This window comes from Ctenopharyngodon idella, chromosome 10 (assembly GCF_019924925.1).
Source record: "Ctenopharyngodon idella isolate HZGC_01 chromosome 10, HZGC01, whole genome shotgun sequence".
NCBI lineage: Eukaryota > Metazoa > Chordata > Actinopteri > Cypriniformes > Xenocyprididae > Ctenopharyngodon > Ctenopharyngodon idella.
This window is the reverse complement of record NC_067229.1, coordinates 42,066,507-42,087,252: the sequence shown is the minus strand read 5'-3', so window position 1 is coordinate 42,087,252 and position 20,746 is coordinate 42,066,507. Positions and strand designations below refer to the sequence as shown.

General features: G+C 37.8%; 3 protein-coding genes and 1 long non-coding RNA gene across 10 annotated transcripts in view; 3 read left to right on the top strand and 1 right to left on the bottom strand.

Moving 5' to 3' along the window:
- LOC127520131 (uncharacterized) lies at window positions 1-3,596 on the top strand. The gene is made up of 2 exons (XR_007932050.1): window positions 1-529; window positions 2,267-3,596. It is a non-coding gene; the product is annotated as an uncharacterized LOC127520131 (long non-coding RNA).
- nf1b (neurofibromin 1b) overlaps window positions 1-20,746 on the bottom strand; it is a 60,589-nt gene that overhangs the window by 16,112 nt on the left and 23,731 nt on the right. For all 7 annotated transcript variants that reach the window (XM_051907988.1, XM_051907986.1, XM_051907989.1 and 4 more), the window contains 5 exons: window positions 20,278-20,436; window positions 19,236-19,333; window positions 19,013-19,159; window positions 18,457-18,603; window positions 17,869-17,979 (listed from right to left, as the gene is read on the bottom strand). In XM_051907988.1, the coding sequence (XP_051763948.1) occupies window positions 17,869-17,979; window positions 18,457-18,603; window positions 19,013-19,159; window positions 19,236-19,333; window positions 20,278-20,436 (662 nt within the window). The remainder of the gene's footprint in view (window positions 1-17,868; window positions 17,980-18,456; window positions 18,604-19,012; window positions 19,160-19,235; window positions 19,334-20,277; window positions 20,437-20,746) is intronic.
- On the top strand, window positions 3,782-8,771 carry LOC127520128 (mucin-3A-like). Its single transcript, XM_051907994.1, has 2 exons — window positions 3,782-3,887; window positions 4,538-8,771. The coding sequence occupies exon 2, from the start codon at window positions 4,561-4,563 to the stop codon at window positions 8,530-8,532; it is 3,972 nt and encodes a 1,323-aa protein (XP_051763954.1). The 5' UTR covers window positions 3,782-3,887; window positions 4,538-4,560; the 3' UTR covers window positions 8,533-8,771.
- On the top strand, window positions 10,055-14,625 carry LOC127520130 (oligodendrocyte-myelin glycoprotein-like). Its single transcript, XM_051907999.1, has 2 exons — window positions 10,055-10,903; window positions 13,043-14,625. The coding sequence occupies exons 1-2, from the start codon at window positions 10,890-10,892 to the stop codon at window positions 14,280-14,282; spliced, it is 1,254 nt and encodes a 417-aa protein (XP_051763959.1). The 5' UTR covers window positions 10,055-10,889; the 3' UTR covers window positions 14,283-14,625.

The following is a 20,746-nucleotide window of genomic DNA, read 5'->3' as shown; positions in this document are numbered from 1 at the left end:
GATGAAAACAGACAGTCAACCAAACAGAAAGAAAGGCCTGCAAACCCACCGAATGCTGTTATTATTAGTAAATAACAAGAAAAAGGAAGACTTTGATGCTTGCTTGACAAAGCCATCCTTGAGTGTTTTCAATGGACATATAAGCTTGAATTTGAATGTTACAGAAACCAAATTAGGCAAGTCGCCCATGACATGCACTGGTTCGTGATTAAGAATCGATGTGAAATGCCTTTGCACATATCACTAGCCTTGAATAGATGTGACAAAAGCCACAATGACCCTAGCCACACATGGCTGATGTGCATGTCTAATATAAGAGCCCAAGCAGAAGTGAAAGAACAGGCAGGAAACTCATTGCTGGTTAATAAGTGTGTGTGCACCTGCAGGCTCAGCTTTAAAATTACCACTTCTCAAAAATAGGGCACACTTCTCCAGTGCTCAAATTTACAGCGTGAACACATTCACACAGAGTCATTCAAAACTCTTCAGATAACAGAACCTCAGAATAAATCAGTAACAGACCGAAAAGGTAAGAAACCATTTACTTTAAGTTTTATTTATGAGCTTCAAGCTCCTCGATTTCAGTTCAGTCATTTTATTAAAAAAGGCTCAAGGTCTCACAAAAACTAATGAAAGTATATACAGTACCGGTCAAAAGTCTGGAAACATTAAGGTTTTTAAAGAAGTCTCTTCTGCTCACCAAGTCTGCATTTATTTGATCAAAAATACAGTAAAAACAGTAATATTGTGAAATATTATTAACAATTTAAAGACCTCTTTTCTATGTGAATATATGTTAAAATGTAATTTATTCCTGTGATCAAAGCTGATTTTTCCAGGATGACTAGAAAGTTCAAAAGAACAGCATTTATTTTCAGCCATTTATTTATTGTGCCTTTGCTGAATTAAAGTATAATTTTTTTAATAATTTTTTTCTTTAATAAAAAAAAAAAAAAAAAAAAAAAAAATCAATCTTAACCCAAACTTTTGAATGGCAGTGTGTCATAATTCCCACAAAAAAAACAAAAACAAAACAAAAAAAAAACAATAAAATAAAATAAATAAATAAATAATCAACAAAAACTGAAAATTCAGCTTTGATCACAGGAATAAATTACATTTTAACACGTTCACGAGAGTTCTTTTAAATTGTAATAATAATTTCACAATATTACTGTTTTTACTGTATTTTTCATCAAATAAATGCAGTCTTGGTGAGCAGAAGAGACTTCTTTCAAAAACATTAAAAAACCTTAATGTTTCCAAAATTTTGACCGGGTACTGTAAATGGTATATAAATTAAGATAAATAAAATTATATACAATTTCTTACATACTAAGTTTCATACACTTGTTTCTGACACTGTGGATGTCTCAAAATAAATGAAAATGTATAGATTTAAGATTTATCAGTAATATACAATAGAGGCCAAACGTGATGTCCAGAATGGATTATTTGTTTTTAATGACCCTACAAGTTTGATTAACCATCAAAATATGAGGAAAATGCTTCATATTTTTTAAATATTTTAAATATGAGGGAAGAAAAAAAAAAAGTATTTATCTCACAAAATTATTTGTCCAAAAATCTACAGGTTTTATTTTACAATGAAATAAATAAATAAATAAATAAATAAATAAAATAATAATGCATAGAAAAACAAAAAGCTCACAGGAAAAAGCATACTACAACATAATCAGTTATTAATATTTCATTAGTTCCCTCTTGTTTTTGCATGTGTTCATAATTTCTTTGTATGGGAGCCTGGCCAAAAATTATGTCCGCACAATTTGGTACTTTTCAGCGTGTTATCATCACAAATAAAACTATTGACTCCAAGCACAACGCAATGGATAAAGGGTGAAGATGTCAATTTTCCCAGGCCAGTCATCACTTTTAGCCACTACTGTATGTATATTTAATTTTAAAAATGTATACATATATATGTATATATTATTAATATATACAGAATGTTGGTATATGAATTAGAGTATATCAAATAAACTTTTTGATTTACTTAAGATTTATACACTTGTTTTTATACACTTGTTTATACCATTATGTAACCAACAGTTTTAATTGGTAGAAAAAGTGGATAAAATATTAAGGAACACGTTCATTTGAGTTTGAAAATGAATTTTCTTGCAGTAACTAATTTTGGCAGAACAATTCAAGTACATATAAATGATGTGAAATGGCTTATAGCTTTAAGAAATTAAACAAAAAATAAAATAACAAAACTTCTCCTTTCTCTTATATTTCACAGAACCATGACAAGTCCCAGAACCGTTTGTTTCATATACTTTACATTGCTCTTTGGAACGGCACATGCTAACACCACAGAATCCAAAAACATAACCTCCTCAGTCACTGAAGGATCGACCGATCCTGGAACACAAAATAACTCACAGACGAAAGAAGACAAAAGTGACATCACAACAACATCCATCATATCTTCAGCGGACATAACAATAACATCTGCAAAAACAACACCTGTAAAAACAACAACTCAACAATCAGCCTGCACACCGGCCACTCTTAAACACGATCAAGCACAGTGTATCCTCTTCCTGCCAAAAGAAAAAATACTGGTACTGGTTGTGGTTGCTCTCACAGTGGGCTGCTTGGCATTGCTGCTGACCACACTGATATGCACCTGCCAGGTTTGTCACCTGAGACAAATCATTTCTAGTCTCCAGCTTCGTCACAACAGCATTGACCTACGTGCCATAAGAGAAAAGAGTGAATCGCCATGCAGGGATGAAGCCCAAGTGGACGGGCAGCCAACGGAGACCTGTGTCTTGCTATCAGAGGTCACCACAGCACAAGAGGAGAGTAGAGAGGATGAGGACAGAGTTCTGGAGATCAAGAGTGAGGAGAACAAAGACACGGAGCAGCCCAGTACTGTGAAGGACCCGAACGGAGACGTCACCCAGGAGAACAGTCATGTGCCTGATGCAAAAGCACCAGAGAGCTCCGACACAGGGGTGTGAACGTGATCAGACACTTAACGAACTGGTGTCACACAACTCCCTCTGCTGGCATTTAAAGTCTGCACCTGCTTAAGCTTTAACTGTTATCTTCTGCATAAGACTCAAGAAGAAGGTCTGAAATCTGAAAGTACGGTACTAAGACTGTTGTTAGAAAATGATATTAAAAAGCTAAATGTATGCACTGAAAATACTGCAAATAAGCCTTTGTCACTCTCAACATTGTATGACCATGTTTCGACAGCCAAAAGCATTTATGTTGTCTGTATTTTAAATAAAATCTGTATTTTCTATAGATCTTTTTCTTAATAAGTCTAAACATCCTTAAATGAGAAATATATACTTGAGAAACAAAAATATGTCAAATAAAACTAGTTTTTAGAGAATTTATCTATTTATTGAGTATATTTTATTATTCTTAATTGAAGTTATATTCTCTGAAATCAACCAGATTCATTTCAGTTTTGCTTCTCGAGTAAACTCATCTTGTTTTAAGGATGCTGAGATATTTTTTGTGGATAAGACTAAAAACTGATTTAGAAATTGACTGTGTGGTTTTGTGTTTTTGAATAAAACAATTTTTTTTCTTTATTTCAAACCTCGAAACTGTACTAGACTTGATGTTTCTCCTCTGAATCAAAACTTTGGTAACATTAAGATAAATTAAACCCACACGATTTTATTTTGCAGCATCACAGAACCATGAGAAAATACATCATTTTATAGCCACACCCAAAATTTCTGCTTTTTGTTCACACTTAGCACATGATCACATGATCTAGCAGAATATATTCTCAGCCTGTTATAAATAGAAAAGCAGCAACCCTTCCAGGACAGTTGATGAATGGGTCGCATCCTCGGATTTGCGCTGGTAGACACAGGAACAGCCTTAAAATGGTAAGACACATTTTGTCAGAGAAACTTTCATATTTGAGAGTAATTTGTAAATTCAGGTTAGAAAACTTTGTAAGCAGCACTGAAGTCAACACACCGATAGGTAGTATTTAAAAATAATAATAATAACGTTTTTAATGACAAGAACAAGAAATGTAGTCATTATACTCCATAAGTATAATGCTGGGAGATTAATGAAGTATTTGCACAGTGATGATGGTTAAAAAAATTAAATAATAATTATATATAATATATATAAATATACAGCAGTAATTAAACTAAAGCACAGGTATACAAGTTTAAACTTGTGTGAATGGACAAAGTTATTGTATACATACTGTATTATAGGGATAATCTCTTTTACAACATTTTTTCTCTCTCTCTAAAGTGATAAAATGGAAAATATTAAATATAGAGCTGCTCAGACTTTATTTATCTGTTGGACATTTTGCTGTCACTTAGCTTACACACATACAGTAGTAATTAAACTAAAGTACAGTTGTACAAGTTTAAACTTTTATGTGAATTTATTGTATATGTACTATATTACAGGGACAATCTCCCAGAGAAACAATATTTTATATGAAATATAAACCATTTCAATATCTAAAATATAATGAAACTTTTACAACTGTATTTTCCTCTCTCTACAGTGTTAAAATATCAAATATTAAACATGGAGCAACTCAGACCTTGTTTGTTCATTTTTCTGTTGGCCATTTTGCTGTCATTGAGCATCTCTTCAACCACAAACTCTGACCACACCAACACAGAGATATTTGAGTGGAAGGGTGGAGATGGTGTGAAAAGATCACGAGTGAGAAGGCAGAACTTACACCTACCAGATGCATTAAGTTTACCAGAAAAGGTTTATGGTATGTTTATTTTATGGAGACTTCTAAATTCCAATGATACAAACACCATCAGAACATCAACAATGAGACCAGACAAACTGGAATCTATGTCATCAGAAGGGCCGAAAAACACGGAGATCGTCTTCAAAGCAAAGGACAAACCGTCTTCAGCTCCCACACAGGAACAAAGCACTCATTCCACTGGTATTGCTGGTACAGCTATGGCATCGTTCCCCACTGACCCATCATCACCAGACTCACAGAAAACAACTCAATCAGGAGATTCACAACTAGTCAAACAATCAACTCAACAACTCCAGATCACAATACAGACAATACCAGAACCCAGTCAAGTTACAGAACAACACATCCCTGATTCTACACCATTGACAATCAAAATCTCCTCCAAAGCAGCGGAGGAACCTTCTACAATGATCATTCATGAACGAATTGACCATTTCACTGGTATTACTGGTACAAAGGATCCTACAGCTATGACATCTTTCCCAACAGATTCACCAGACTCACAGGCAACAACTCAATCAGGAGATTCCCAACTAGTAGAAGAATCATCAACAAGCGCAAACCGGAAAATTACAGAGCCCAGTCAAGTTACGGAGCAACACATCCCTCATTCCAAAACATTCACAATCAAAATTTCCTCCAAAGCAGTTGAGGAAACTTCCTTAGATACCATGCATGAAGAAAGCTCTCGTTCTACTGGTACAAATGATTCTACAGGTATAACATCTTTCTCCACTGAACTGCCACCACAAGAGTCACAAAACAACACTCAGTCAGGAGCAGCACGACTATTCACACAACAATCAACTCAACATCTCCAGCGCTCCAAGCTGAACATTTCAGAACCTAGTCAAGTCACAGAGCAACAAATCCCTGATTCCACAACATTACCAATCAAAAACTACTCCAAAGCAGCGGAGGAACCTTCTTCAACTATCATTCATGAACAAATTGACCATTTCACTGGTATTACTGATACAAAGGATCCTACAGCTATGACATCTTTCCCAACACACTCACCAGACTCACAGACAACAACTCAATCAGGAGATTCCCAACTAGTTGAACAATCATCAACAAGTGCAAAACAGAAAATTACAGAGCCCAGTCAAGTTACGGAGCAACACATCCCTCATTCCAAAACATTCACAATCAAAATTTCCTCCAAAGCAGTTGAGGAAACTTCCTTAGATACCATGCATGAAGAAAGCTCTCGTTCTACTGGTACAAATGATTCTACAGCTATAACATCTTTCTCCACTGAACTGCCACCACAAGAGTCACAAAACAACACTCAGTCAGGAGCAGCACAACTATTCACACAACAATCAACTCAACATCTCCAGCGCTCCAAGCTGAACATTTCAGAACCTAGTCAAGTCACAGAGCAACAAATCCCTGATTCCACAACATTACCAATCAAAAACTACTCCAAAGCAGCGGAGGAACCTTCTTCAACTATCATTCATGAACAAATTGACCATTTCACTGGTATTACTGATACAAAGGATCCTACAGCTATGACATCTTTCCCAACACACTCACCAGACTCACAGACAACAGCTCAATCAGGAGATTCCCAACTAGTTGAACAATCATCAACAAGTGCAAAACAGAAAATTACAGAGCCCAGTCAAGTTACGGAGCAACACATCCCTCATTCCAAAACATTCACAATCAAAATTTCCTCCAAAGCAGTTGAGGAAACTTCCTTAGATACCATGCATGAAGAAAGCTCTCGTTCTACTGGTACAAATGATTCTACAGCTATAACATCTTTCTCCACTGAACTGCCACCACAAGAGTCACAAAACAACACTCAGTCAGGAGCAGCACAACTATTCAAACAACAATCAACTCAACATCTCCAGCGCTCCAAGCCGAATATTTCAGAACCTAGTCAAGTCACAGAGCAACAAATCCCTGATTCCACAACATTACCAATCAAAATCTCCTCCAAAGCAGCGGAGGAACCTTCTTCAACTATCATTCATGAACTAATTGACCATTTCACTGGTATTACTGATACAAAGGACCCTACAGCTATGACATCTTTCCCAACACACTCACCAGACTCACAGACAACAACTCAATCAGGAGCACCACAACTACTCAATCAATCAACACATTTCCAGAGCACCAACAGCCCCACAATTCCAAAACCTAGTCAAGAATTTCTACAACCCACTGCACTCATGTTCACCCCAGACATCACCACAACATACAGAAATGATAAGGAAACTCCACCACAGACTGCCGTAAACTCACACATTACAAACCATGGCATACTTGCATCAACAAGGGGAAATGACAGCCTGCAACCCACTTCACTTCCACAAACAAAGAAGCATGAACATCCAAGAAGGGCCATCACTGGGATGGTGAAAGGCATTTCAAAACCCACTCTACCTACAAGGACAAAAAACCCAACTTTAAGTTCATCATCAGTCATGCTTGAAATTCTAGAAACTGCTACATACACACATTCTGTAACTTGGCACAATGGGAAGCCCAACCAGTTTGGGACAGCCACAGATTGGAGAGTTTCAAAACCTACGCCACCTGCATTCACATTGAAGGAACAAATCAAAGACTCCACTTCACTTCGGTTCACGTCAGATCCAGAACGCCACAAACCCACACCGGCAGAAGAGCCTAGAAATCAAAACACTGAACAAAATGCAATTAAAACTTCTAATGACGGTTTAATGCAACACTTCATGACAACAAAAACTCGCATATTAACAAATGATTTATCAGTAAGCAGCAAAACAGCTTCCACATCACCTGTTCTTAGCCTGACAGAGGATCATTTAGTTGACTCAAAAGGACCAGGGGACACTTCTGTGTCGAAGGACATTAGTCTACATGTTTCCACATCATCTGCTGCACCATTCACAGATCAGATGAATCCAAAAACACAATCACATAGCACAACAAAAAAATTTCCAGTTCTTGGCACAATAATATCCCATACAAGTGTCCTGTTAGCAAAGGACACATCAACTCAAGCTCCTACAGATAAAGTGAGACCGTCTCAAACTATTCCAGTCTCCACAGAAAAGCTCACTGTGACATTCACTCCAAATCCAAAACCTTCAGAAAAACATATTCATACAACATCAGCCGTGAGACGTGGATTTCTGACATTAATAACTCAGGAAATTCCATCCTGGATTTCAACAAAACAGTCCAATTTACTCCCCATTGAAACAACAGAGCCTCGATCAGACTTGACAAATCAAGAACCTACAGCAGATACAGTGGAGAAGGAAAAGTACCCCAATAATGATAAGAATCTGTTAACTGAGGTGGACAAACCAACACAAAGCACGACTGGGCGCAAACTGAGTAAGACGACTCGTACAGCTACAACAAAACTGCATATGTCAAAAACACAAAAGGTCTCACGGAATCCCAAGAAATTTATTTTACCAACACACAAATCAGCTGATACAGCAATAAAAGATGACACGGAAACCCACAGAGGAATTTTTGGATTACTCTTCACTTTTGGGTGCCTCCTTTTGCTGATAATATTAATCTTGCTTTGGGTAGTACAGAGAAGATGGCAGGCCCGGCGCTGGAGGCACAACATGTGGGTGGCAGGTCCCCCTCTCCTGTGTGGAACTTATCATTCTGTCTTGCAGAGCAGCAGTACACATACTGCAATAGAGATGAGGAAAGGAAACACCCAAAAGAATAAGCAGGAATATAGTGATGTTCATGAGAGAATCCCCCTCAAGCAACAACACAAAGACCTTCAATAAACACAAGGATGTCAGCGAACACAACAAGGCACACTCTCTAATACTTACCCTCAACTTTTTTAACTAAACAAATTGTGAATTAACAAATTCTACAGACTCTTCAGTGTATGCAAACACTTAACTTTACATGACTTACATGAACAAATGAGAGATAACATTACATTATATAGAGATTGTGTGACTGTACATTCAGTGCTTGTATTAAATTATTTTAATAAAAAGGTATTTTTTCACCTGTATTTTAAGCAATAATAACCTGTTTCATTAAAACAAACAAAAACTCTTGTTGAAAATGCTAATAGACCATACATGTAAAAGGATTATACTTAAAGGGATCGTTCTGAAGTGGCATGTTTTGAAGCCCCAAAAAATGCATCCATCCATACGGCTCCAGGGGGTTAATAAAGGCCTTCTGAAGCGAAGCAAAGGGTTTTTGTAAGAAAAATATCCATATTTAAAACTTTGTGAAGTAAAATAACTAGCTTCCACCAGATGACCATACGGATACTGAGCAAGTCGACTTGCGCCACATGAGTAACCCCTGACATGATGTATGATGCAGGATGTAGGAGTAGCGTAAGCTTAGACGCCTCTCGCGGTTCAAACAAATAGGGCTGGGCAACAAACTCAAGCTCCTCCTCTCTCATATCAAAATCCTCCGACATTTCTCTTTAAAATTTCTCGTTTTAGACTTCTAATTTGTGACCAGTGTTTTGTTTTGCTCTCTCCTCTGCGCTTCCGCGTTTGTCATTACGTCACGCGTCAGGACAGGGGTTAAGATTCTGCCGCAAGCTAGTTATTTTACTTTATAAAGTTTTAAATATGGATATTTTTCTTACAAAAACCCATCGCTTCCTTTCAGAAGGCCTTTATTAACCACCTGGAGCTGTATGGATTATTTTTATGATGGATGGATGCATTTTTTTTAGGCTTCAAAACACGCCCCCCGTTCACTACCATTATAAAGCTGGGAAGAGCCAGGGTATTTTATATTCTCTGATTGTGTTCATTTGAAAGAAAATAGTCATATACATATATTTTGGGTGAACTATCCCTTTAATATGGCAATAACAACCTTCTCTCACCTCCGGCTGGCTTTGTTTTCATGTCCAAATCTGCCTGGCTAACACACAAAACAGCAACAACACTGTGGTCCACTAAAACAGTGTTAGATGAACAGATCAATGAACTAAGGGAAGAATCTAGACAGCACATGTAAAATTAGAGCTGAGCACAGATGGATTGAGCTAAATAGTCTTACTATGCCATTTCTGCATTATACACACAAATACATATACAACAACATTCACTCACACAGTCACACACCGAGCAAAGCTACATTAGTAGGCAGAGGATGTAGCATTACTGGGCAGCATTAGTAGGCTCGGAAAGAATGAAGTGATTGAGGAAGAAAAAGGGATAGAAGAGGAGAGAAAGATGGAGGGTGGCACTGAAAAGGATCTGTACCAGCGCTCTTTTGTTCAAAACACACACAAACACCTACCCAGGCGAACACATGATTGCGAGGAACTTTTAAATCAACTACCGAAAAGCGTGCTGAGAATTGTACTACACTTAACTAAGAACTTTTCCAATATCAGGGTTTTAAATTATGAATTTTATGTGCAGATTTTGTGGGAAAACCTATGTAGAATGGGTTTAAATGTGGTAAAAGTTGAATGGAGATGACAGTACTGCACTTTCAGCTGACAGCACAATCAGATTAACCTTATATAATAGATTTAACCTTATATCAGATTTCACAAAAGCAGAACTTTGTGGAAATCGTAGGAAAATTTGTGGTAAAACTGTGTTAATATTGAAGTTCAGTAGTTTATTCTAGCTGAAATTAGTATTTTTCATCAGACTCCATCCCATGATTCTATAACTCAAACAAAAACATATTCAGATCTGAATTACAGGTTAAGTGTTGCTTAATGACTCAAAAAAAGAAAGAAAAATACAGAAAAAAAGAAAGCAGGAAGGAGAGGGAGGGGAAGAGAGAGAGAGAGCACAGAAAAGAAAAGAGAAAGCAGAGGAAATGGATGCTGAATGAGGGAATCCTAAAGAGGAAACAGATATGTCAGCACTTTCTCTCTCTTTCTGTACCAGGGCACAGATTCTACTACATCTCCCCTCCCTCCCTCTTCCTCTCTCCTCCACTATCTTAGTGATCCCAGAAAGAGACCTGCACAGAGAAAGACGAGATTTGGACTTTACTGCAGCATAAAGCATAGAAAGAATAGAAAATTAGAAATCAGAACCGTGCTGATCTAGAGACCAAGCAGAAAGAAAGAGGTGAGGGATGGAGAGAAACTGAAAGACAGAAAGAGGACAGGAAAAAGGAGCACAGAGTGATGAGAAGGAGAAGGTAAGTAATTCACAATGCAGCACTGTTTACCTAGGGAAAGATTAGACTCACAATCAGTTATTTACAGGTACATGATATGAACAAGCATGCAAGTACAATATATATAAATGCTGTTTTATTCTAAGCATGTGCTTAAGAGAATCGTGCAGAAGTAGGTGCGGACAGATCTGCAGAGACACTGCATGAAGACCTTCAACATCTATGCTGCATGTGTATCAGAATTCATGCAATGACTAGCCTTACAACTGCAAACAAAAAGGCAGAACACATTCATACACATTACAAATGAAAAACCAGAGATTATAATGATAATGAACAAGACTTACAGCCAAATAAAATTATATAAGACTCACGGCCATCACTAACTATAATAAAATTCATTATCATCAGTAACAATAATCAGAGTCACTGCTCTCACTCACATTAATCTGACTAAGCATTGTTAATCACTGTTAACGAACTGTAATCAGATACAAATTGCACTTCTCAATGTAGTCAGACTCATTGCCATCACTCACATCAATCATACTTACTGTCATCAGACCCTATCAGTCACTCCATTGGACTCACCGTCATTACATAGCATCAGACATACAGTCATCAGACTCACTAAAGTCACTAACTCAACTTTAGAATATAGTCAATAATGCATTACTGAACATAGTCATCATCACTTACATTAATCTGAATGACTGTCATCAGACGCAGTCAGTCACTTAATATAATCAGATTCAGACTAATCAGATTCAAACTGTCATTAGGCAATCATCAGACTCATTGTCATCTGCATTATCATCAGATTGCTATCACTTGCTATAATCAGACACAAATGACTCAAAATACTCAGATTCACTAAAGCTTAGACTTTTATAATCAGGACTTGACATTAACACCAAATGCAGGTGGATTTCAGCAGTGGCATGTAAAGCAGTCACTCCTACTAGCCACTTTGGCGGGTTGAATTTCATATATAATAAATTTTTCCAATTGTAGTCTTTAAAAAAGGCATCTGAAATAATAAACTAAGTGAAATAGTGTTGTCAAAATATCAGTTGTTTTTTCGATAATGAAATATCTGAAACGTTTCCAATACTCATTTTCCGCAGAATAGACATACGATACCAGCTGCGCTTTCTCACTCTCTCATCTCTCCGACAGCGAGTTGACACACAAACCCGCCTCCCCTCACTCACTAGTTTCATTTGCTCCGGATGAATATTGTTGGTGTTACAGGACTTGAATTTCGGCATGGGATTGTACGTATTGCGCATAATTTTACTCATTCCCGCAGATTTTGTGCTCACACCCAAAGTGTGCGCACATGAAGCTGTCTCTCAGTACTAAATTGAGTTCTTCTTTGCTGATTATTGCGCTTAAACAGTCAAATACACACAAAATAATGTCAAAATGCAGGTCTTGGCAAGTATTCACGTAAACACAGTCAGTTTGTTTTAAGTGAACATAAAAAGTTGAGAAAGAAAACGCATATGTAACAGTAGCTTATAATGGATCTGTGCGTCAGGTCTTAAAGTGACAGCAGCCTAATATACCTGCTGCCAAATTATGAGATAATATTAAAAATATCTATATGGCAGTTTTTCTCCATAGTATCGATGTCAAAGTTGTGGACAATGAAAATGCTGAGTGGCTAGTAACTTTTGAAAACCACTAGCCACAGTGGCTGGTGAGCAAAAAAGTTAATGTCAAGCCCTGTTTATAATCATTATTATTTAGATTCAGTCATTGGTCTCTATAATCAGATCCTATCAATTTTAGGGGCCTTTTACACGACACCATTTTCAACTAAAAATGGAAAACTCTTTATGCGTTTTGGCTGTTCATTTACACGACAATGGCGTTTTGGTGACCTGAAAACGCAAACTTTTGAAAACGGGTTTCAAGGTGCATGTTTTTAAAAACGATACCATTGTCATCTCCACGTAAACAACAAAAACGCAACAAAAATCTTCTCTGTTTTAACCATATCATTGTCATGTAAACGTACCCTTAGACTCACTAAAACAGACACACATACACACACAAAAACATACATTACTGCAAGTCATAGACACTTGTATAATACTATAAACACCAACTACATTAGCATTCACCAAACAAACCTCTTGCCATTGTCCACAGGAACACCATGAAGATGCTCGTGTATTCTGTGAAGCCCTGCCTGCTCTTACTGTGGTTTACGTGTACTTGCGTACATGCAGAATGTCCCGCTGTTTGCTCCTGTAGTGAGAGCCATCGGACAGTTGACTGTTCTTGGAGGGGGTTTAGGCATCTGCCAAATGGCCTACAGAGAAACATTCAATCCCTCAACCTGACCCACAATCGGCTATCTGACCTGGACCACCACCTAAGCTCCTTCACACATCTGCGGATCCTGGACATCTCCTATAACCGTCTACTTCATTTCCCAGCCTCACTGCCACGGGCACTGTGGGAAATCAATGTCTCAGGAAACCGCCTATGTGTACTTAAAAAGGATGACACTGCATACCAGTGGAACCTCAGAGTTCTGGACCTTTCTGTCAATAAGCTGGAGCGTGTGGTCTTCATCAACAACACGCTCCCCAACCTGAAGGCTCTCAACCTCAGTCACAACAAGTTCTGGACGGTACCTACCAACATGCCCCATAACCTGGAGGTGGTGGATATATCCCACAACACCTTGGTGCAGATTCTACCGGGGTCACTGGTCCGGCTACACAGGCTGGCTCAGTTCTACCTGCATGCAAACCGCTTTACTACGGTCAATGAAGGAGCATTCGAGCATCTGCAAAGTCTGAAGCTCATCACTCTAGGGGACAACCCATGGGCTTGTGAAGAAACTGCCAACATCAGCCACCTGTTGGTGTGGACCAAACACACTTCCGCCCGAGTGTTGGGCTGCCCCTGCCACACCTGGCACACCTGCGGAGAAGCTCACCTGTCCAGGACAGGGAGCTGGCACTTTGGCGCCTACACGTTGTCCCCATATGTCTTTGGAACCGAGGAGCCAAGCCATCCATATGTACAAGCGGTAACCACACACTTCTTGACAGAGACATCACTCCTAAACACCAGGGATGATCAAACAGGATCTAGAAGCACCAAGGAACAGGAGTCTTTCAGAAAGGGCATTCTCCTTACCTCGACTTCAGAGGTTTCCGATTCAAATATTCATTCAACTACAGAAGGCCCGATCACACCAGTCGACTTCTTCACCACCATCTCCACCACCCGCAGGACCACCACTCTCCGCACACGGAGTGTGAAGAGACCCAATCAGAATCTCAGCAGAAACACAAGCTCAGGACGCAGTGCCGGCTCACTCTACACATCGGTCTGCTGTCTGCTCCTCCTGATGGCCATGACACTACTGCTCTGAGGATCACCTGAATCACATGGTCCTTCTTCTAACCTGGATTTTCATTTCATTACATTTTCATTTCACTTTTATGTTCAACATATCATTAAAACTTAAAATGAACTTCCAAAACAGAACAGTCTCACATTATAACCTCCATCTGCTGATGTAGAGCAGCAACAAGCAGGATTACTGGACATACAAGTTTACATGGAATGGATGCAAAAGCATTTCATAGATTAATCAAATTAACATCACTCAGATTACCTGACAATCCAATGTGTTTAAAAACGATTCTATTAATTTAAATGCATGAGTGTTATTACTGCAATAAAACTAAAATAATAAACATGGACAAAAAGCATCTTGTTCTTTGTGATCGTTAGCTCTGCACTGTACAATAAAATCTGTAAAATAAATAAATAAAAAAATAAAATAAAATTAATGCTAAGAATTTATAATGAAATATATAAATACCATTTGAATGTCTTGTCATTTAAATAAAAAAAAAAAAAAAAAAAAAAAAAAAAACATTAACCATGTAAAGTTTTATTCAAACAAATAAATCAGTCACTGAAATGTCCAGAAAGCTACCCACCATGTTCCAACAGCTACTGACAACCAGCAGGAACACCTCTCCACATTGTTTTTATTAGTTTTATAAGAACAACAACAGTAATATAGCTGCGAGCATCAATTTTGGGGTTCAAGGGCTTTAAGGCCTTTAAGCACATGTGTAAAAAGATATTGTTTTAATTAGCAAGCTTGTAACCATCTCGATCATATATGGAAAAGACCATATACAGTAAACACAGGCAATGTGTTTATAGTTTTTAAAGCTCTTTAACAGTTATCATGGTTGAGCCAAAAACCTAGGACTAGTTCGCCAAAGTTATTTTTTTTTAAAAATAATCTTAAAGATTTAACGAATGATTAGATGAAGAGAGGAACTAGGGCCGTAAGTCAAACAGGCCCAGCGAGTTTTGTTACAATCGGCCTCCGTTAACCTTGTCTGATAGCTGCTCAAAATTCATTGGCCGATGACGGCCATGTTTTTTGAGATATGTCAATGTCCTCTAAGACAATCATGGCACCTCGGACAAAGACACTGCATGCCAATTTTCAAGTACTACTACTACTAACGGTGAAGTACTAGTTATAGCCATTTTCATGTTTTTTTTTTTAATGTTATAGCGCCACCAAGTGGCCAGTTGCCACGTCCTTTTTCACGCGACCACTGAATGAGCTCTAACATAGGTGTGCTGAGTTTGGTGAAAATATCTCATTCCGTTCATGAGTTATAGTCATTTTAGTACAAGTGGGTCCACCCACTTCGAACGATTACCGTGAATCGAAATTTTAACTTTTTTTTGATCAGACTCCGGAGAATCTTGCTGCACTGGTTTGGTTCCGATCGGGCCAAAAACCAGTGACTAGTTTGCAAAAATAGGTTTTTCAAAAAATTCAAAATACCCGAAAAATTTCGCTAAGAACGACGAGCGATTCAGAGGCATCAACGACATAAGACACTTGAGCCTACGCCTAACGGTTTTAGGAGTTATCAGCGATTTCGTACTTTACTCAGGTCGATCGGGGCGAGCCTTGGTGACGTTGTAGGCAGTGTGAGTACTACCAGCCCTCAAAGTTTCTAAGTCTCTACGACTTATGATTTGGTCTGCCCGATCACTTTTAGGGGAGAATGCTGATCCTTGGAAAATTTAACAATTACAATAGGGTTTCAGCGTTTCGCAAACAACTACGCAACTAATAAACAACATTACAAATGACATAAGTGCCTAAATAAGGTACAAAGGAAGAAGATAAATCACATAAAGAGGGGGATAGAAATCAGCACAAAAATCACAGTAACAGATGTGTGAAAATCTAAATTATGCTATCATGTAAACTTTACTTCATTAAACCCTATTTTTTCAAGGTTTAAGACAGAGACCATTTCAGCAAGCCATCTCTGAAAACACGGGGGAGCAGTGGATTTCAAATTCTCTTAATATAATTCTCTTGGCCACAACCATACCTAGCATTAATGCCAGAACCAGCAGGGTCACTTGATCAAGATGGTCTACCAGCTCCTTCAGGTCACAAACAGTTGGTAAAACAGCTTGACAATCACCTTAAACCAGTGAGGAGAAGCTAGAAACCACCTATCACTTTCTAAAAACACAACTTAAGCTAATGTTAACAGGATTTTCCAGCTTTTTTTCCCTCACCATAATGCATTCACTATCATGGCTGCCTCTTCTGACAGTTTGAAACTGATAAACTGTCAGGTTACCCAGCTATGTGGGAATATAAACTAAAAAAAAGAAAAAAAAAAGAAGACTCAAGTATATTTGGAAATCTTTTGCCATAAAAACAGAAAACTCAAGCCAGTCTTCCGTGATGTAACCATGATACCTCATGAAAAACAAACAAATCATTTGTTAAACAAAAGGAAATCTTGTCAACATGATCTTTCCATCACTGACCCTCCTTTCTGAAGAATCATGTGACTTCTTGCACAGGTGTCATTATTAAAAGCATCCGCATCTGTTTAGGGACACTGCACACCACCACTCGCAGAGATATAACATTTACGCGGAACACTGCTGGTGAGTATTGCAGGGAACGATTTCAGCTTTAAATTATTTCCTTGCACTGATGCAAAGTGTTCAAACATTAAATTCTGACTGATGCTTCTAGGAATATAAATTAATCTTTTGATGATATTTGTGTTAAACAACTGTGGAGCTAGTAAAAAAAGAAGTGACATGATTTTTGTGTTTTGGTATGTTGTTCTCAGATCAGAGAAATGGCTGTAAGAGTGGACAGCTGTGCGGTGCTGCTGGTTGTGATGTTTGGCTGTATGCTGGTCCAAATTGAGAATGCCAATGTGACGAACAGTACCACTTCATTTAACTACACCAACAGCACAAGCCAAAACATGAATGGTACTACTTCATCCGGCTTCACCAGTTCCACATCAGTCAACTCTAAGAATGGCACTAATCAGAATGCGAACGGCGCTAACCAGAACACGAATGGCGCCAATTCAGCCAGTTCCCCCGGCAGCACAAATGAGATGAACAACACTACTTCATCCAGCTTCAACAACAGCACAAACCAAACAGTCAGCACCTCTGTTAGCAGTTCCTCCTCTTCCTCCATGACTAGCTGCTTCAAACTTCTGCTGCCTGTGTTCACGGCTCTATGCTTTCTACACATGATACAGTGACCATCAATCTCCCTTGTGCTTTGAAGGTAGACAATCCTGTAAGATTCTTCAGAGACTTAATAGAGTGTTTCTGAAATGCTACAAATGAAATGTAGATGTTGTGCAGCTTGTAACAAACAGCTTTTTGCTTAACATTATATTTCAAATATAAAAAATATTGTTACTATTCACAACCATTATTTAGCAGGCAGTCAGGGTATTTTCAATTTATCGCTGTAAAACGCTGTAATATCTTCATAGATTTCCCTTTGTTGATTAAATCATTTGTTATTAGTTAACTGGTTGTTCTCAGAAGCAATAAAACTTTGAACCAAAGTGTGCTTTTCCAAGTCTTTTGCATCAGTTTGTATTAGGTCAGGTGTTATGAAGGCTTACCTCCGAGTCACATAGTAAAACACAGGGTTTCCGTTCTTTGAGGTTCCCGCCTGGTAAAAGATGTTAAGAGTCTTCAACGCTTTAAACTCTTCTTTCTCATGCACCTGGTGTCTAAAGAAAAAGGAAAAAAGTTCTGAACTTCATCCTTTACTGACACACCGCAAGAAACTAAAATATATAAAGAACCTGCACACTTGAAGAGAACAGTGTATCAAATGTGCTATAATGGGCAACAGCACAATGCAAAAAAAAAAAAGAAAAAAAAAAAAGAAAAAAAATAAAATTGATAGTAATATTATTATTAGGTCTCGTTTTCCAATAAAAAAAAATCTAATCATCCTTAAAACAAGATACATTTACAAAAAATAAAAAATAAATAATTATATATATATATATATATATATATATTTAAATCTTTTTATTATTATTATAATTTTTTTTTTTTAAAGTAAATGTAATAATAATAATATTATAGAAGAAGTCTTATCTGTTTTAAGAATGTTGAGATGTTTTTTTTTTTTATTGGAAAAAAAGAATAAAATACTTTTTAGAATTTTTTTTTTTTTTAAACCGTGAAGCAATTTTTACCTGGTCATAAACTCCTCAAATTTGGAGCTGGTGAGATTCAGGCTTGACCAATGAGTATCTGCCACAGGTTTGTGTTCTGGGGGACCCAGGTAAGCAAGCAGGGTGGCCATCTTATCAAAGGGCCTCCTTCCAACAGCTTTATGATCCCTGAGGATTATGGAAAATTATACTCTGAATAGCTGAAACTTCATTGAGAATCTGAGGATCATTAATAATTGTATTGCTTACGTTACAATATTTTACTGATGGATAAATATAAAGCATGAACGAAAATGTACAATCCAGTCAGTCAAAATGATGGATGATTATTTTTACAACAAAAGAGATGTCCTTTAAAGACAGCATCTTACTAAAACAATCAGATCAGAGAGAAACAAGTTGAAAGTGAAATCACAAATCAGTGTCCAGTTAAATATAGAGATTTGAACGAGCAAAAACTTGATTCTCAGAATGAATCCTAAGAAATGGCCAACTACATTTGCACTTCCAATAACAGTCTCTTGGATACTGGCCCCATGAGCTGGATGACAACACGGGTCATAGATGACCTGCTCACCTGTTACTAGACAAATACTGGCCGATTTTCTCTTGGTTGTTCCACAGCAGCCTGTGCAGGGCCAAAACATTCCCATCACTAATAAAGGACAGGCTGTGATTGAGCGAGTCACTCGCTGGGCAGTCAGAGGCGATGTCCAGGAAAAATCTAGAAGTTTAAACTCAAAGGTTAATCTAGCTGGTGGCAGGAATCAAATCCTGAAGCCCACTGATTGCTTTCTTACCTTCTGGCTGCATCAAAATTACTCTTCACAAAGTCATTAAAAGGCCTCATGTGCTCCTCTTTCGTGAACAAAACGTGATTGGCAATACTTTGGAGGATCTGCAGACAGGTGAAAAATGAAATAAGATCAACCTGAACTGAATGAGTCTTTATTAAACAGTCTAAATCTTTCTGTATCTAAATCTTTTACAACTATTAAAGGAACAGTTCACCCAAAAGTGAAAATTATCCCATAATTTAGTCACCCTCGTATTTACTCAACCGACGTGCGACGTAGGCGTAGCGTAAGCTTAGGTGAAAACTGCTGAATGCGGAAGTGCAGAACATAAAGCGAAACAAAACGCCGGTCACGAATTAGAAGTCTAAAAACGAGAAGTTTTAAAGAAAAATGTTGAAGGATTTCGATATAAGAGAAGAGGAGCTACATCATACATCGGGTCAGAGGAACTCGACTCTCTCGTGAACGCACGTAAGGAATGCACTGTTGCCGGAAGCCAGTAATTATAGTTTATGTTTTTATAATTGAAGTTTTAAATATGGATATTTTTCTTACAAAAAAACATCACTTCGATTCAGAAGGCATTTATTAACACCTTGGAGTCGTATGGATTACTTTTAAATTGGATGGATGCACTTTTTGGAGATTCAAAAACACAGGCACTATGCAATGCCATTACAAAGCTGGGAAGAGCCAAGATATTTGATATAACTCTTATTGTGTTCGGCTGAAAGAAGATAGTCATATACACCTCGGATGGCTTGAGGGTGAGTAAATTATGGGATAATTTTCATTTTTGGGTGAACTATTCCTTTAAGTGGGTTTCTATTATTTTAGTGGCTTTTTGCCTAAATAAACTTTGCTAGACGGTTGATCAGTTGGCTTTCCCAATCATGGACCTGGTTTTGACCTAATAGATCTTTTTGGACCAGCATCAAAGCAGCAAAGTCCAGCTTGGCCAACAAAAGCTGGTATAATCAGTTTTTTCCAGCATGGACATTTTTTTGAAGTAGCATTATCTCATCTCTATGCCAAAAACTCTGACCTTTGACATGAGTTTGAGGCCTCTTTCTATCCTGGGCAGAGGCTTTTTGTCGAGAATCCCGGCCTCATATGGAGAGACTATAGCCGGGTTCACGAAACGCAGGAACATGGCACTACCTACAGCTCCAATACTGTTCTGAGGGAAACGCTGACTCACCACCTGAAACCAAGACACACAAACACGCATAGGAACATATAAGGAGGGTATTATGGCTGGGGCAACATGGGACTATTTCATTAAGATAGTTATAAACCAGAACCAAAATCTCTGACATTCATATAACTGAACCTAAAGGGTTGGTTCACCCAAAAATTATCCCATAATTTACTCACCTTCAAGCCATTCTGGGTGTATAGGGCTTTCTTCTGTCAGCCAAATACAATCGGAGTTATATTGAAAAATATTCTGGCTCTTCCAAGCTTTATAATGGGAGTGAATGGTACCATTTTTTTGAAGCCCAAAAAAAAGC